We start from the raw sequence: 18,091 nt of genomic DNA on the forward strand, positions 1-18,091 counted from the left end.
TTGTTCACAACAGCAAAAAGATGGAAACAACGTAGGTACCCATCAACAGATGAGTGGATAACCAAACTATGGTACATACACACAATGGAATACTATACAATGATAAAGAACAATAATGAATCTGAGAAGCATCTCACAACGTGGATGAATCTGGAGGGCATTATGCTGAGTGAAATAAGTTAATAACAGGACAAATGTTGTATGAGACAACCACTATAAAAATCCATGAGAAGGTTTACACACAAAAAGAAATCTTTGATGGTTATGAGGAAGGAGAGCAGTGGGGGGGAAAAACTGAAGACAACAGATAAGTGGTAACTTTGGTGAAGGGTAAGACAGTACACAATACTGGGGAATCCAGCACAACCTGACCAAGGCAAGGTCATGGAAGCTTCACAGACACATCCAAACTCCCTGCAGGACTGAATTACTGGGCTGAGGGGTGGCGACAATGGTCTCAGGGACTTCTAGCTCAACTGGCATAACATAGTTTATTAAAGAAAATGTTCTACATCCTACTTTGGTGAGTAGCATCTGGGGTCTTAAAAGCTTGTGAGCAGCCATCTAAGATACTCCACTGGTCCCACCCCATCTGGAGCAAGGGGGAATGCAGAAAACCAAAGACACAAGGAAAAGGTTAGTCTAAAGGACTAATGGAACACAACTACCAAAGCCTCCACCAGACTGAGTCCAGCACAACTAGATGGTACCCAGCTACCACCACGGACTGCTCTGGCAGGATCACAACAGAGGGTCTCGGACAGAGCTGGGGATAAATGCAGAACAAAATTCTAACTCACAAAAAAAGACCAGGCTTACTGGTCTGACAGAGACTGGACAAACCCAGACAGTATGGCCCCTGGAGACCCTTTTAGCTCAGTAATGAAGTCACTCCTGAGGTTCACCCTTTAGCTAAAGATTAGACAGGCCCAAAAAACAAAATGAGACCAAATAGGCACATCAGCCTAGGGGCAAGGACAAGAAGGCAGTAGGGGACATGAAAGCTGGTAAGGGGGAACCCAGGGTTGAGAGAGGGAGAGTGCTGATATGTTGGCCACCAATATAATGTCACAAAACAATATGTGTATTAATTGTTTAATGAGAAACTAATTTGCTCTGTAAACCTTCATCTAAAGTGCAATAAAAAAAATATTTTGGAGAAAAAAGAAAAAAAAGAACTACCATATGACTCACCAATTCCACTCCTAGGCATACACCCAAAAGACTTAAGAGCAGAGACTCAGAGGCTTGTACACCAATACTGACTGCAGCACTATTCATAATAGCCAAAAGGTGGAAACATCTTAAATCAAATCAACAGATAAATGGATAAACAAAATGTGGTACATACATACAATGGACTAATACTCAGCCAGTAGGAGAAATGAAGTCTTAATACATTCTACAGTATGGATGAAGCTTGAAGACATCATGCTGAGTGAAATAAGCCAATCACAAAAGGACAAACATTACATGACCTCACTTACTGAAAAATAAGAAAAGGCAAATATATAGAGACCAAAGTTTATTAGAGATTACCATAAGTGAGGGGGGTAGGGAAAGGGAGGCTAATGGCAATGCAAAAATTGCACTGATTAAGGGTAGGGTTGCACAGCTGATTATTATAATTGCTGTCAATAAGTTGTACAGCTATAAAAAGCTGAATTGGCAAAAGTTGTGTGACAGATATATTTACGACAATGGTTGTATGGGAATTGGTTCCTTGGTATGAAAGTTTAGGGTCATCATTTCATGGGACATCCCAGTAAATTGGCCTAGTAACGTGTTTAATGCTTCTGTTCTACCTCCTAGTTCACTGCGTAGTGGCTGGGGTCTTAAAAGCTTGCAAGCAGTCATCCAAGGCACAACAATTTTCTCTACTGACCTGGAGCAACAGAGGAAGAAGGAGCGTCAGGAATAGAGGAGGATATGGAATGTGTGGCTAATTGCCTCCATGAAGAACTGCCTCCTTTGCCATGAGACCAGAAGAACTGGATGGTGCTCGGCTACCATTACTGAACATTTTGATCAGAGATTCCATAGAGGAATCCTGATCAAAAGGAGGGAAATGCAGCACAGAATTTCAAATTCTCATGGACTCTAGGTTTTCTGGAGCCATGGAGGCTGAGTGAACCCCTGAAACTATTGCCCTGAGATAATCTTTAAACCTAAAGCCAAAAATATCCCCTGAAGTCATTTTACAACTGAACAATAATTTAGCTTAACTAGTAAAAAAGGTCTGCCTTGACGAGCATTACGCTCTTTTAAGAACTATCTATATGGGATCAAACTGACAATAGCAACTTGAAGGATTAGACAGAAACCTTAGGAGGCAGAGAGTTTATGTTAATGAGGAGGAACAACTCAGAAAAGGAGGGTGAGAATGGTTGCACAAATCAAAGAATGTAATCGGTATCACTAAATTATACATGTAGAAACTGCTGAATCAGTGCATGTTTTGTTGTGTATATTCTCAACAACAAAATGAATTTTTGGAAAAAAACCGTTCAGATTAAAGGTAGAAGACTAAACTGTCCTCAAGAATCTTTATGCAATTCCTTCAAATAGCACAGCATCATAAGACATAAGATGTAAACTGTGGGCCACGCCCATCACAAAATACATTGCCATAGACAGTATTCACGTCAAGATTTCAAAGCAGAGGTCTCTGCTGTTGCAGTAATTTTTCCATAGAAGTGTGCTAACATCCAGTTTGCAATTCAACTCGACACCTACTATGTTTATAGCACTTCTGTTATATGCTAGCCATTTAACAGATATTTATTAAGTAATATACTTAGGTACTGGAGATACAAAAATGAATAAAATGTTGTCTAGCTTCTAAAGGTATTCATGGTCTAAAGTGGGGAAAACAAAACACATAGATGCATAGTAGTACCATCTGGAAGACGAGAAATGATACAGAGGTGATTTATTTAAATCTTTAGCAAAAGTAGCATGCCGGAGTAGGGGAGCCAGGACAGGAGCTGGCACTGCAAAGCAGAGGTGTCTGAACAAAGGTGCTGTTGACAGGGCAGCCAGTCATTTGGTACCCCTACTTTTGTAAATTTTCTACAACTTTTGTCACTTCTCCCACAGTTATCTGTGATCCTCCCCTGTTATATAAGCACATTCTTTTCCACCTTACCGATAAAATTGCTCCCCCGAGTTCCAACTTTAGCACACTCCTCTTTTTCTCATCTACTTGCATGGTCTTACACACCAACAAAACAGTTTCCTAATCTGTATCTGCAACCCATACTTCTCTTCTGAGCTTCATCCCTATAGTCTCTTAGCTGGACAGTGGTTCCACTACCTGCCGGGTTAGCATGGCTAGCTGGCTCCTCCTCCTCCCTTTTTTATTTCTCAAATCCATTTCATTCTCTTTTTCTAATCCTTCGACTACTATTCTACTTCAAGTCCTCCTCATTTCTGGCCTTTTTATTGAGAAATCTGATCTTGTTCCCTTGAAATTCACCCTCCTCTGAGCAACCAGTGCCATGTGTTTTTTGTCTTTCCTCGCTGGGTACTGCTTTAAAAGATTAACCATTCAAAAGTTTTATCCCTGTCACACCTCTTTAAGATGCCAGGCTTCAGTTTCAGGCTGTCTTCTCTATTCACTGACCTCACGTCACCTCTATTCCCATGACACCAAATTATGGGCTGATGGCCCTCAAATCTGTATCTCCAGCCCAGAAGGCTCCTAGGAGTATATCCAAAGACCTCACACCTATCTGATCAACTCCAGCAGCCTGAAATCAGCATGTGTCCAACTGTACATTATTGTATATCTCCCCATCCTTGACTGATTTCATTAGTTTTCAGGCCTCCCAATTTTGTCCCCTTCAAATCCACCCTCCAAACCACGACCAGAGTGATCCATCAGAAACACAATTTGAGCATATCCTCTTCTGCTTATCATTTACAGGACAAAGCTCAAGTTCTTTAATACACATATGAGCTTTCTGTCATAACGTGTAACTTTCTTTGATCATGGTTATTTGGACTCAAAGTTTCACTGTCCCACCAACTCAGAATTAATTTTGGTTTACTACATGCATTGAAATCTTTGTTTTTTTTTAGGGGAGGAGAAGGGATGCCAGATGGGAAGAGGAAAATAGCCCAGAATGCAGATTCTAAAATCTTATTCATGTGGTGATGTCCAGTAGGAGTTAGAAGTATGGCTCTGTTGTTCGAGTCAAGGGTTAGGGCTAATAGCTAGGGCTTTATACTGCAGGCACAAAACTATGCATCCATAAAAAATGCAATAAAACTAGAAGTATAATTCCCAGGATACTAATATTCCAAATGTTTTACTTGTATCCCTGCTACCATATATCTATACCATTATAAAAACAGCAAAGAGACATTTCTGGGTGGTGTGAATCTTCAGTAACTTTTCCAGTTTGAAGAGAGAAACAGGAATAAAGTTCAAACCTAATTCCACTTCTCTGGCAAAGTGAGAATTTTTTCATTAATGCTTCAGTAATCTGCTATCATTGCAGTAACTCTGGCAGATAGCATACGTATAAACCAGGCACAGTTATCACCATTAAAACTCAGCCAGGCTTTTCATAAAATACTACTGTTTATACCTTAACAAAAATCTTCCCTGGCAATGACCACCAGCCATTCTCATTTTTACTTAGAGAAAAAAAGAGATAGGGTCATGTTTTGTTCTATATAAAGGTTTGAGAAAGATTGCCCAATTCTAAGATCTTTCAGCATCTGTATTAGTCAACTTTGATTTCAAAGAACAATAACTTTCTGATGGAACTGAATACAAAGAAGAGAGAAGAGTATATACTGTACTGACTGACACACAACCTAGGCTAAGAGAACATGAAGATCCTACCCCAAGCAAATTATTTAAACCTCAAGCTAGTTTAGAAAAACTAAGAGGTATGAGGAAATGCTCATCCTGAACCATTTAAAGTACTGGGATTTTTATCATCTGCTTTAAGAGAATTAAAATGTTCTACTAATGAGGCAAAATTATTCCAAATAACCATAAACATACCTGGTTTCTCAGACATACAGGACACGCATTTATTGTCGGCTGCATTATTAGAAACATAGCACATTGGACAGTCCCAAGATCCCAGAGGTCTTTTGAATTTATCTCCAAATCCTAAGGTACCAGCGGTCACGGTGCAGCTGGAAGATGGAGCAGTCACAGTTACAGCACTTTCTGAAGCTGCTGGCAACGTAAGGACCCGCTTAACACCAGTTCCAGGTTTTGGTGTTTCACAAGCTATACATTTTACTGCTTCCGGTTTATTTTGCACTAAGCAGGTATCACAATCCCAAGTTCCTACTGCTGGTTTAAATTTATCTCCGAAGCCTGTCCCTGATACAGGAAGAGTTGATTTGCCACTTTTACTTGGTGTCCCAATTCCAGTCTGTTTAGCAGTATCTCTTGGTGGCAATTTTGTGGCCTGACAGGCTGTGCACTTATTGTCTGTATCCTTGTTCTGGACTAGACAAGTGTCACACTGCCACAATGATTCGGCTTTTAAACTTTCCCCAAGCCCGATTCCACTGGAAGAAAAGCTACTTATTGCTGGTCTTGTATAAACTACAGGGCTTGTTGTGGTAGGCTGAGCAGCAAGAGAATCGACCTTTGGTGATAGGAAACCTGTAATAGGGAGAGAATACCAAAAAAAAAAATTAGGGACACGTTCTAACAACATATTAACTGAAGTATTATTTACTGGGAGAAAACATTTACATTATGGCAGGGTTGGTTACTACAATCCAAGATGAAATTTTTTTTTTTTTAAAGGGCTTTGCAAATATTTTATTATACTCTACATTTTTTCACATGTTGATCATATATGTGAGTGACTTATTCAACAGCTGTCTTCCTGACTAGTCTGTGAACTCCACAGGCGTAGGGATCATACTATTTCCCTGCATGACTTCCAAAAATCATACTTTTAATTTTATTCCTTGTAAAAATCACTTTATTAGTGAATATACCAACAAAATATATGAACATTTAAACAAATTCTGAATTACGGAAACAAATACCATACTCTATTACATTAAAACCTGTGAAAGCCAGAAACTGTATAAAGTGGAAACCTGTCAAAGAAGGAAAACTCAAATATTTTACACTAAAAAGATAGAAAAGTGGTAATTTCAATAAATTGAAATAAATGGAGTAAATCAGTATAGTTCTTTCTATATAACTTCTATTTAATAGCTTTGCTATTTTATAAAATTTGGCTATGGGTTTTTTTTTTCTTAAAGTATAATTTTGCTGTTTGTCTAACATTACTTTTTTTTTTATTAACTTTTATTGAGCTTCAAGTGAACGTTTACATATCAAGTCAGACTGTCACATATAAGTTTATATACATCTTACTCCGTACTCCCACTTGCTCTCCCCCTAATGAGTCAGCCCTTCCAGTCTCTCCTTTCGTGACAATTTTGCCAGCTTCCAACTCTCTCTATCCTCCCATCCCCCCTCCAGACAGGAGATGCCAACACAGTCTCAAGTGTCCACCTGATATAATTAGCTCACTCTTCATCAGCATCTCTCTCCTACCCTCTGTCCAGTCCCTTTCATGTCTGATGAGTTGTCTTCGGGGATGGTTCCTGTCCTGTGCCAACAGAAGGTTTGGGGACCATGACTGCCGGGATTCCTCTAGCCAAGACGGAATATTTAAGAGATGTTTTTCATCTAAGCAATCATATTTGTTAACTACATAATTGCTTAGTGACACTTAGATCTAGTTAAAATTCTATAAAAAATGTTTTGTTTATAGTATATCATCTTATCCTTTTAGAAAGTCCTATTTACTGTAATTCAACTGATACCTAGATTTTACATTTTCATCTGTTACTAATTCATTGGCACGTACTGCTGTCATCTCAGTCTTATTATAGTTTGCCTTCCTCCAGTATTCAACTACAGTACTCTCACAACCTTCCTCCCTCATCTGCCCCTTTTTAGGCTTTCCCCTTGGCTATGCCAAATGACTTCAATATCTACAACCTTTGAATTCCGTCCAGTCATAATCCACTGCTGTGGTATCTGCTACCTTCGATAAAACCATTTGAGCTATACAGGCATAGTTATTTAACAGAAGTCCCTCCAAAATATAACAGTGTATTAGGGATTACTTTTAATTATATACTACTCCAGTGGGTTCTGAAACGGTAATGGTTCAATGACACATATGATTACAAATTTCAACAAAGATGCACCCAATCTTCTGGTGATGGACTACAAATACACAATGATTAAAATACAGTCTAACTTCATAGAACATGAGCTCATGCTATCAAATGCTACACAGTTACGAAACGCTAATTCAAACAAAATTGCCTCACATTTCTCTCCAGTATTATTTCAGAATATTTCACATAAGTATACTTAAAATAACCACTGAAGGTGTATTTAGACAATTAAGGTATTCACACAGAGCCATGAAATCGGAAAAAACAAAAACAATAGTCCTTGTGCTACGAAAACTGCTGTGGCTAAATTGACTCACTCAAGCTGCACTTTCTTTACAGGAAAGATTTGCCACCAATCCTTCACTTAAGAACAATTAACTTGTATTTTACAAATATGAATAAACTTTGTGGTCTATTTCTTCTGCCCTGAGCACCGAAGGGAAGAAGAAGAATGTATAATCGTTAGAGGTTTTCTAGTGGTAGAAAGAAATGACCTAGCCTAGAACTACTTTAGTATAAGAACAAAATAATCTCACATACTTCAGTTACCCCCCAGTGGTCACCAATGTACTATTTGTTAATGACTAATTTGAGTGCCTAAGTTGGCAAAATCTTAACAGTAACCATCTCAAAGCGTTAGATTTCTTTTCCTTCTACTTTTTAGGATTTCCTGCAAATGAAAGTATGAATTTCCCCCCAATTTTTTCTACTTAAAAGAGTTAAAATTGGGAAGGGGATGGGGGAGAGGGTAGCATTATAAACACAAAATGTTACCCTAGAGATATAAGCTATATGCACTTAATGGTTACCTAAACCTTGGTTAACTCTAATACAGGTAGGTATTCTGGAGTTCTGCCATAACTGCATAAAATTATTGGATTCCTATAGGCTGTATCGGCATCTGTAAAATGAGAGAGCCGGACCAAAAAGAACCCAACCCTTCTTAAATTCTGTTAATGAAGACAGCCTCACTTATATTAAAAAACAAAACAAAACAAAAACCTATATAATTACACGAACAAGCCTGCCTAGTTAAACCTAAATTCTTTCTGAGCTGTGAGATTATCAAATAAATAGTTTTATGTTTTTAGACCATACATCACAATTAAAATTTTGAACATCCTCTTTGATTTCAAATCAAAACCATTCCTTTTCAGGACTTCAATTTATCCCCTTCAAATTATTACCTACTAGCTTTTAAATTTTGTTTCATTTCAACTGAGTATTGTTCCCTATGTATCAGAGATGTTATAATTATGCACATGCTTTCTGCTTGGCCTTGTTACATATATATACCACAGCTGGAGAAAAATCTGAGAAGAACAAGGTAGTTCCATGCTTTGAGGAAATCATCAGATAAAGATATGTCCAGGTAACATCAGGTTTATTTATTTTTATTCCATACTGGCCTATCTCTATCTTGCTATGCTTTAACAGGCAGTTCATTTTCTTCTATACTTGACTCGAGATTTCAAATTCTTTGAATTCCAAAGTAGTAGGTAGAGTTTTCTAATGTATTTCTCCCAAAAGAATTGCATCTGATTACATCTATATTCAAAAGTCAACCTCCTATACCAAACTAATCACAATTTTTAAAAAGCACAAATGACATTAAAACAAGACTCTGAGTTTGTAATTAAGACTTCTAACCACTCCAAGGGCAGCTGGTATCTTACCAGGGCTTTTCAAAACATCTAGAACACTTCCTTCTTTCAGGGCTTTTGCAGGTACAAAAGGGCCCTCACAATCTTCATCTAGCTTCCTCTTACAGCTTGTATTGTTGTTCACTGAAGTGGTATCTTGTGCTGCAATTTTTTTAATTGTGTAAAAAAAAAAAAAAATGTTATATCAAGAAAAAGCATTGGACTCTTGAGTTACATGCATTAAAAAGTCACACACAAAAGACAAATACTGTTATGACCCAACTTACATGGAATACTTAGAAAAGGCAAATGCACAGACAAAAATTTATTAGTGGTTACCAGGGCCTTGAGTTGAGAGGAAAACGGGGGGTTATTACTGCTTCAGGAATACCGAGCTTGTTTAGTGGGATGAAAAACATTTGAAAATCGATAGTGCTGATGGCTGCACAACATGGTGAAAATAATTAACATCACTGAATTGTACACGTAAAAATGGTTAAAATGGCAAATGTTTTGTCGCATGTATTTTATCATAGTGAAAGGAATAAACGGTTAAAAAAAAAGTTCTCTCGAAGAACTTTTTCTCTTAGATCAATTTTTAAAACTTCACCAAGAAAGTCACCGTAATGCAAAGATAATGAACAAATGACTTGTATTAGAGTTTATTTGCCATTACAAAGAAGCAAAGATAGTATTTCTCATACTGATCCTCCCTCCCACAAAGGCAAAAAACATAAACTGTAATTTTCACCCAATGAATTCATTGGTAATCAAGAAAATAAAATGGAAACACTGGACAGGATCAAGGTGCATGAAGTATTTATTTGATTACTGAGTAATTTAGCAATATTGATTTTAAAAACCTTAAAAATATTCAGTTGGGCTAGTTACTCCATTTCTAGGAATTCATCCTGTGATTGAGACAATCCTTCAGTTATAGTATTGTAAGCCTGGACAATAAAATGCTCAAGAATAAGAGGCTAGTTACGACAACTACAATATACTGACATGATGAAACGCTACGTAGCCACAAAAATCATTCTTAAATGCACTGTAATGAATAAAAAGGTTTCTGAGATATGACATCAAAAGCATAAACACCAAAAGAAAAACAACAAACTGGACTTCATAAAAATAAAAATTTTTGTGCATCTAAGGACATTATCAAGAAAGTGAAAAGAAAACCTACAGAAGGGGAGAAAATATTTATAAATCGTATATACCTGATATGGGCCTAGTATCCAGAATATATAAAGAACTTCTATAACTCAACAAAAAGACAAATGACCCAATTAAAAGACGGACAAAAGAATGTACAGGCATTTCTCCCAAGAAAATATACAAATGCCCAATAATCACATGAAAAGATGCTCAACACTATTTGTCATTAGGGAAATACAAATAAAAACCACAATGAGGCGCCAGTCGCACCTTTAGTATGGCTATAATTAACCTAAAAAAAAAAGTGTTGGCCAGGACGTAGAGAAATTGGAACCTTGTACATTTTGGTGAGAATATAAAATGGTTCAACCATAACGGTAAACAATTTGGCAATTCCTCAAAAAGATAAACATAGAACTACCATTAAAAAAAATTAAAAAAAAAAAAGCCAAACCCACTGCCACAGAGTCGATTCCGACTCATAATGGTAAACAAAGTAGACCTGCCCAGTAGGGTTTCCAAGGAGCAGCTCGTAGATTTGAACTGCCAACCTTCTGGTTCACGGCCGTGGCTCTTAACCACCATGCCACCAGTGCTCCTTCCACTCATACAGGTACAGTCATATTTATGATAGCACTATTCACAACAGCCAAGAGGTGGAAACAGTATAAATGTCCATCAATGGATGAATGGACAAATTGTGCTATATTCATGCAATGGAGTATTATTCAACTCTGAAAAAGAATGAAGTACTGATACAAGCTGCAACGTCAATGAACCTCAAAAAACATGACACTAACTGAAAGCAACCAGACACTGTATGATTCCATTCATATAAAACATTCAGAATAGGCAAATTATCATAGAGATAGAAAGCAGATTGATGTCTGCCTGGGGTTGGGGGAAATGGAAGCAGCCCCGGTGCTCAGTGGTTAAGCACTCAGCTGCTAATCGAAAGGATACGTACGGCAGTCTGCTTTTGTAAAGATTATAACCTTGGAAACCCTATGGGACAGTTCTACTCTGTCCTATAGGGTCACAAAAACGACTCCACAGTAATGGGTTTGTTTTAGGTTTGGGGAGAATGGGGAGTGACTGCTTAATGGGTATGGGGTTTCATTTTGGGATGATGGAAATGTTTGGAAACTAGGCATAGGTTATAAATGTACTAAATGCTACTAAATTGTTGGCTTTAAAATGGTTAATTTTATGTTATTTTAATTTTACCTCAACTAAAATAATGAAAGAAAAAAAACCTACCTGCCTCTTACAACTGTGTCAAAACAAAGAAAAGATATGCTTTATCACACATATCACTTTATCACATTCTATCTTCCTTTATAATCAAAATTGAATTGCTTTTTGTAATTTAAGGTAAATTTTTAGAATTCCCTGAAGTGAACTCAAAGAGATGGGAAAAGGCAATGACAGAAAAATTAGCTCCTGTCACATACTAATTAATCATGACTTTCATCCACATTTTCAATCAGCTTTTTAATGACAGAAGTGGTGAGAACCAGAAGTGTCAAAGCGAGAACACATAACTTCTATATATGCCACTCGTAACAAACTCCTTAGAACACTAGGAAATCTCCCCAAAAGTGATGAAACACAAAGCTACTGCAACAAACTACTACTCATTCAATTACCATTAGAAAAATTGGGAAGGATTTTAAATGCCCTTCCACATAACATGACATGAAATTAGTCATTTAAGTAGGTTTACTTCTCTTGAATTCAAACTGCTATTAAAGAAAAAAATCTTATAAGAAGCACACCTGAAATATGCTTGTTACTTTCTCTTATACAGGGCTGTTTTATTCAATAAAAAATAAACAGGATTGCAAACATACCAGTCAAATTCTCATTTCATGCCACTCTATGCATTTATCTTCAAGATGATCCAAAGCCAAAGACCTTGCTAACTTCTATGCTTGGCTTTTTTAAAATTTTAAACTTATTTATCTATTGAAGGGAGATTTACTTTTAAAAACTTCCAAGCCTCAGCAGATACACTAAGAAACACTTCTGGACACAGTACTAATGCCTTAAATGAGTATGCCACCCACCCATACCCTCGTTCAACATATTGTTGTCACTCCACCCACACCTACCTTGCCCCGTATAAAAATCACTCAGTGTCTCCCTACTATGTACAGAATAATATCCAATTTTTTACCAAGGCACTGAAGAATTTTTAGAATTCAAAGCTAACACTCCAACCTCATTTCTTACCACTTACTCACTCAAGCAATGACAAATTATTTGCAATTCTCAAAATATGTCCAGCTTTTTCTCTTGTTCCTGAGCCCTTCCTTGTATTTCTTGTTTATTTCTTGGATAAAATGCCCTTGCTCAAAATTCTTGACCTGAGAAACTTAGCCCAGATGCCTATCCACTTCCCAAATACCAAACACTCTTAAAAATAAAAAAGCCACCACAATAAAACCCTGTTTTAATTACCTAATTACTCATTTCTTCCCTCAATGACACTGATTTCTTGAGTTCAGAAATTATGTTATCACTATCTCACGGAGCCAGTATAAACTTTATACATAAAAATACTTATGTATTGAACAGTAAACCTAGAAATGAATCTCACTACAACTATAATGGAGACAAACAAAAATCAGACTTGTTGCTGTTGAGCTGATTCCGAATCATGGTGACCCCGTGTGTTACAAAGTAGGACTGCTCCATAGGGCTTCCTTGGCTGTTACCTTTACAGAAGCAGTTCACCAGGCCTGTCTTCTGTGGAGCCACTGGGTGGCTCTGAACCGTCAACCTTTAGGTTAGCAGTCAATTGCTCAGCACTCGCATCACCCGCCCCTTGATTTTCTTAACAGATTTCATTTATAACAAAGTGTCTAATTTTGACCACTAACCAAAGACAGTGGATAACTTTGCTGATGAGATTATCTCTCTCAAAACCAAACTCTAGCATTTACATTTAGGAAGCTTTAGTATGTCTAAAGGTAATTATTAAAATGCATTACCAACAGGTTGGTACTAGTTCCTGCTTGCTTTTCAGAACAAATTTCATTCAAATGAAGGCATTTTTAAGAATGCCAGAGGTAAAAGAAATTTGAAATACTAATCTACTTCTTTAATACTTTAACTATTATACTCATGAGATAATATAGTTCATCAAAGGAAAATCTCTTCTAAGTATCTAGTAATGTAAATCCCGCCAATCTTTCCCCTACAAGTTCATTTCTATGACCCAAAACCTCAGAGCTTTGTAGGCCCAGAGAATTAGGTAGCAGTTCACATGACTAAGTATGCAACTATTTTTATGCAAACATTTGTGAGGATTTTTTTTTTTTTTTTTTTTAACTTACTTGAACTACTTGTAATTGGTTCTGAAGTACTACTGGAGCCAGAAAGTTCTGCTGTTTTTGCAACAGGCACACTAAATGTAAATCCAATCTGAAAAGAGAGAAGAGGTACCCTTTAAGTGTCAATTTTGTTTTAAACAAACGTCAAATATACCATCTCATGTATATACAGACATACAGCTCATCATGAAGAAACAAGTTCCATATCACAGAACATAAAAACAGCACAAGACCTTTCTAGAGTAAAGGTGATTTAAGAGACAGGATAACTAAACGCAACATAATCCTTGACTCAATCTAGAACCAACAGAAACAAAACGACTATTAAAGGACAGCCTGGGGACAATGAGGGAATCTGAATATGGGCTATATTATTAGTATATCAATATTAAAATTTCTTGGGTATGATAATTGCATTGCGGGTATGCAAAAAACCCCTGGTGGCACAGTGGTTAAGAGCTTGGCTGCTAACCAAAATGCTGGCAGTTGGAATCTACCGCCCACTCCCTGGAAACCCTACGGCGTGGTTCTACTCTGTCCTATAGGATTGCTATGAGTCGGAATCAACTCGACTGCAATGGGTTTTGGTTTTTAGGAGATACAGGAAGAAGTATTAAAGGTATCATGCTGTTTTTATTTCATTTTCAAATAGTACAGGAGAAACCACATACGTATAAATGCGTACGTATATGTACGTCCTGAAGAATGTATAGGTGTTCATGAAATTCATTCAAATGTTCTGTAGATTAAATTCTTTTTTAAACAGGAAGAAAAATAATGGTGTTTCTTACCACTAATGACATCTTACATTTGATAAAATTACAATATAGCTTTGAAATCCTGTCACTGAACGAGAAATATTCCTTGGTTGCTACTTACAGATGATGGAGGTAGTACATCTGCCTCAGTAGATTTTACGATTGGAGATGAAAATTTAAACATGGGACTGCCAGTACTGCTCGGAGAGGTCATTTGTACCTGGTTTTCCAAATTATTAAGAAATGACACAGAAAGAGCTATTTAGAAAAAAAAAATTGACAATAAAATCGACCTTAAGCAAATTAATTATTCCAAAGACACCAAAAGCATTTTTCTTTTCCTTTTAGATTTAAAAATCACTTTAACTTCTGAAATATACTGAGCAGAAACCACTATAAAATCTGGCTTCCTCTTGGAAGAGGAGTATATACTATTTTAGAGGTGGCCACCTGTCTAAAGGAGGAAAACAACATCTGTAAGAATATGCTCAAAAAAAGTAAAATCCAGGAAGAAAGCATATCAATTTCAGGAGCACATTAAAGACGTTAATTCTACCTGAGAAGTAAAAACGTTAAGTCTGCTGTTACCTAAAAATATCTTACTGAAAACACTGTTTGGAAACAAATTTAACAGTCATCTTTCTCTAAAGCACTACATAAGAATTAAAAAAGAATACTCCCACTATCATGTATCCAAGATATTTGTACACTAAAAAAAAAAAGGCAAAACACCATATCAATTTCTCTCTTCTTACTGAGTTACTAATCTAGTAGTGAAAACGAATTATTCTGCTTTAAATACAGTATTAGACTTTTTGAAATAAGGAACAGGCAAGAACAAACATCGTCTCTATTTACAACGGTTTAGTACCTTGTTTGCTAATGACTGCGAAGGACTGACAGGTGATGAGGAGGAGCCTGTGATGGAAGGGGAACTAAAACTGAAGGCAGGCAGTGAAGAACTGGTGATCGGTAGAGAGATTTTCGGTAATACTGGCACTTCCATTTCCTAAAACATAACATGTTTTATCATTAAGTATTTTGTCTTTAACATCATTTTTTAAAATTTCTACTTGTTTTCCGGTAGAATAGATATATTTACAGGTAAATGCAAAATAGGAACAAGGTAGTACTATGTAGTGCTAATGATGTGGATTCCTCAGAGTTAAGAAAACAAAACAGAATTTGAATCCTAGCTATGGCACCAACCAGTCATGTGAATTTGAGAATCAAAATAGAAAAAAATTATTCTTTCTCTATATCAAAGTATGGGTATTAATATGAAATGTAAAGTCCTACATGATACATGACACAAAACTAAGCATTTAATAAACACAAGTACTGAATGAACCTGGTGAACTGCCTTGGTTTTCAAACCCACATAGGGTCAATTTAAGTCGGAACTGACTTGACGGCAACAGGCAAGGGGAAGTCACCCCCAGGTTTGAAATGACTCGGATTACAACAAAAAGAGTCCTCCTTCATTTAGTAATAGAGTAGCTTGTATCTGACCAATACTCTGCCAGATAACAATTATAAACTGGACAAAACAGAAAAGACAAGAATCTGAAAGCACTGGAGATCAACCAAAAATAAGTAGAAACTAGAGAGGACGTTGGGAGAAGAGAATGGCACTGAGAAAGTCTCCTGTTTTCTGTATGAGTTTGTGCCAGATGGTGTGAGTGGGTAGTTGAAATTCAGAGAGAAATCTGCAAATCTATTAGCTGTACAATCAGAGGTCAGTATGGGGTGACAACAGCAAATGAAGGGGAATTCCAAATTCTGCATATAAACTGCTCAAACCTCTGGCTGGCCTGTAAACTACACGCGTGTAAGACAGACACCAAGCAGCCAACTGAGACTAGATAATGTTCAGCTGCCGCCCATCACCGAGGAGACAAGAACTCTGAGTTCAGGCAAGTTAACTGCCAGTTAAAACAATCTGAATGCTTCAACTGCAGCTAATTATACATAAATTATACCTCAATAAAACAAAGACAAAATAAAGAAACTTTCAGATAAAAGAACTAAGAGACTCTGCTGTCATAAAACCTACAATGCAAGTTCTTCAGGCTAAAGGGAAATGACAATGGATGCAAACTGATTTCAGGAAGAAATGGAGAATGTGTGAGCAAACAAAATATCTTTTCCTCTTTATTTCTTTAAAATACATGTCATTGCACACACAAAAATCATGTACTGTGGTTTCATAGGCTACCTAGACATAATATAAGTGATAAGTATAACATAAACCACAGTTGGAAGATTCTTAAATTTTACAGGAGGTGATACAATATTAACAAAAAGTAGACTGTAAAAAATTAAGGACATGTATCATAACCCCTAGAGCCCCAAGAGGAGCCACTAACAAAAAGAGATAGAGCTGAAAAGGCGACAAATGAATTAAAACGGGATTTTAACAAATATGCAATTAATACAAAAGGAAAACAGAAGAGAAACAAAAACCAAATGGGAAAAACAGAAAACAGCAGCATAATAGGGGACGCAGCCACATCAATAACCGTATTAAATGTAAATACACTGATCATCCCAATTATAGGCATAAAATCAGTAAAAAGCTTTTTATCCATGCTAGCCTGAGTCCAGCAATATACTGTCTACAAGAGATTTACTTTAAATATAAAGACACAGGCTGAAGGTAACAGGGTGAAAAAAGTTATACCCTGCAAATACTAAGCAAAAAAAAAAAAAAGCATAAGGTGATTATTATATTAACATCAGATAAAAGATTTCAAGAAAAGAAGTAGTTCCAAAGATTAAAAGACATTTAATCATATTAAAAGAGGCCATTCATTGGGCAGACATAATAAACGTAATAAGTATGCTCTAATGTTGTTATTAGGTGCCTCTGAGTCAATTTTCAGCTCATAATGACCCCACGTGACAGGGAACTGCCCCATAGGATTTTACAGGCTGTAATTTTTGAGGGCTTCAAAATACATAGTATAAAAATTGACAGAATTTAAAAAAAAAGACAAATACACCAAATAATTGGCAATTTTAACTCACCTCTTTCAATAATTTAATAGACTAACCAGTCCAAAGTAAAAAAATTCAGTAACAACAAACAAGGTGTAAGAAATAATATTGGTCACTTTATCTAACTGACATCTATTTAGCATTACATACAACAGCTGCAGAACACATATTCTTTTTAAGGGCACACAGTAGATTCATCAAGCAGACAACATACTGGCCTACAAAAAAAGCCTCAAACATTTCAAAAGATGATCTCAATATTTCTCTGATCACATTAAGTTAGAAATCAATAAAACCCCCAAATATTTAAGATTTAAACATACTTTTAAATAATCTGTCTGTCAAATGAGAAATCAGAAAAGAACATAAAAGAGCAACTATAAAGCTTCTACAAGAAAACGTAAACTATCTTTGCAGCCTGGGAATAGGCAAGTTTCTTAGGCAGAACACAATACTATAATACTATATATGTGTGTGTGTGTATAAAAAAATTATATATAATAGTATAATGACAGACAAAAATTGGTACATTTAAGACTTCATAAAATTTAAAACATCCGCTCATAAAACGCACCATTAATAAATAAGGAAGCCACAGACTAGAAAAAAAATATTTGTAAAAACATGTACCTGACAAAGTACTTGGGTAAAAAATTTATAAAGACCTACCACTAAAAAAAAGATAGCCCAATTTTAAAGGTCAAAAGATTTGAATCTCACAATGGAAGATTACCAATAGGAAGATGGGAAAAAACTCAACATTATCAGTCATCAAGGAAATGGAAATTAAAATTACAATGTGATATCACTAGAATGGCTAAAACTATAAAGACTAACAACCGTTAGCAAGGATGCAGAGCAACAAAAATGCTCATCCATTGTTGGTGAGAGTGTAAAATGGTACAAACACTTTGAGAGTAGTTTGGCAATTTCTAAAAAGGTTAAACACTCAGCATACAACTTAGCAAGCCTCCACTCCTAGGTATTTATTTACTCAAGAGAA

The 18,091-nt window shown here is 36.4% G+C and overlaps 1 protein-coding gene across 3 annotated transcripts in view; it reads right to left on the reverse strand.

The window, feature by feature from the left end:
* Positions 1–18,091, reverse strand: part of NUP153 (nucleoporin 153) — a 75,215-nt gene that overhangs the window by 16,487 nt on the left and 40,637 nt on the right. For all 3 annotated transcript variants that reach the window (XM_003416456.4, XM_010596193.3, XM_023555775.2), the window contains exons 12-16: positions 14,960–15,097; positions 14,210–14,308; positions 13,334–13,421; positions 8,865–8,993; positions 5,021–5,638 (exon numbers count right to left, since the gene is read on the reverse strand). In XM_003416456.4, the coding sequence (XP_003416504.2) occupies positions 5,021–5,638; positions 8,865–8,993; positions 13,334–13,421; positions 14,210–14,308; positions 14,960–15,097 (1,072 nt within the window). The remainder of the gene's footprint in view (positions 1–5,020; positions 5,639–8,864; positions 8,994–13,333; positions 13,422–14,209; positions 14,309–14,959; positions 15,098–18,091) is intronic.

This window comes from Loxodonta africana, chromosome 1 (genome assembly GCF_030014295.1).
Source record: "Loxodonta africana isolate mLoxAfr1 chromosome 1, mLoxAfr1.hap2, whole genome shotgun sequence".
Classification (NCBI taxonomy): domain Eukaryota; kingdom Metazoa; phylum Chordata; class Mammalia; order Proboscidea; family Elephantidae; genus Loxodonta; species Loxodonta africana.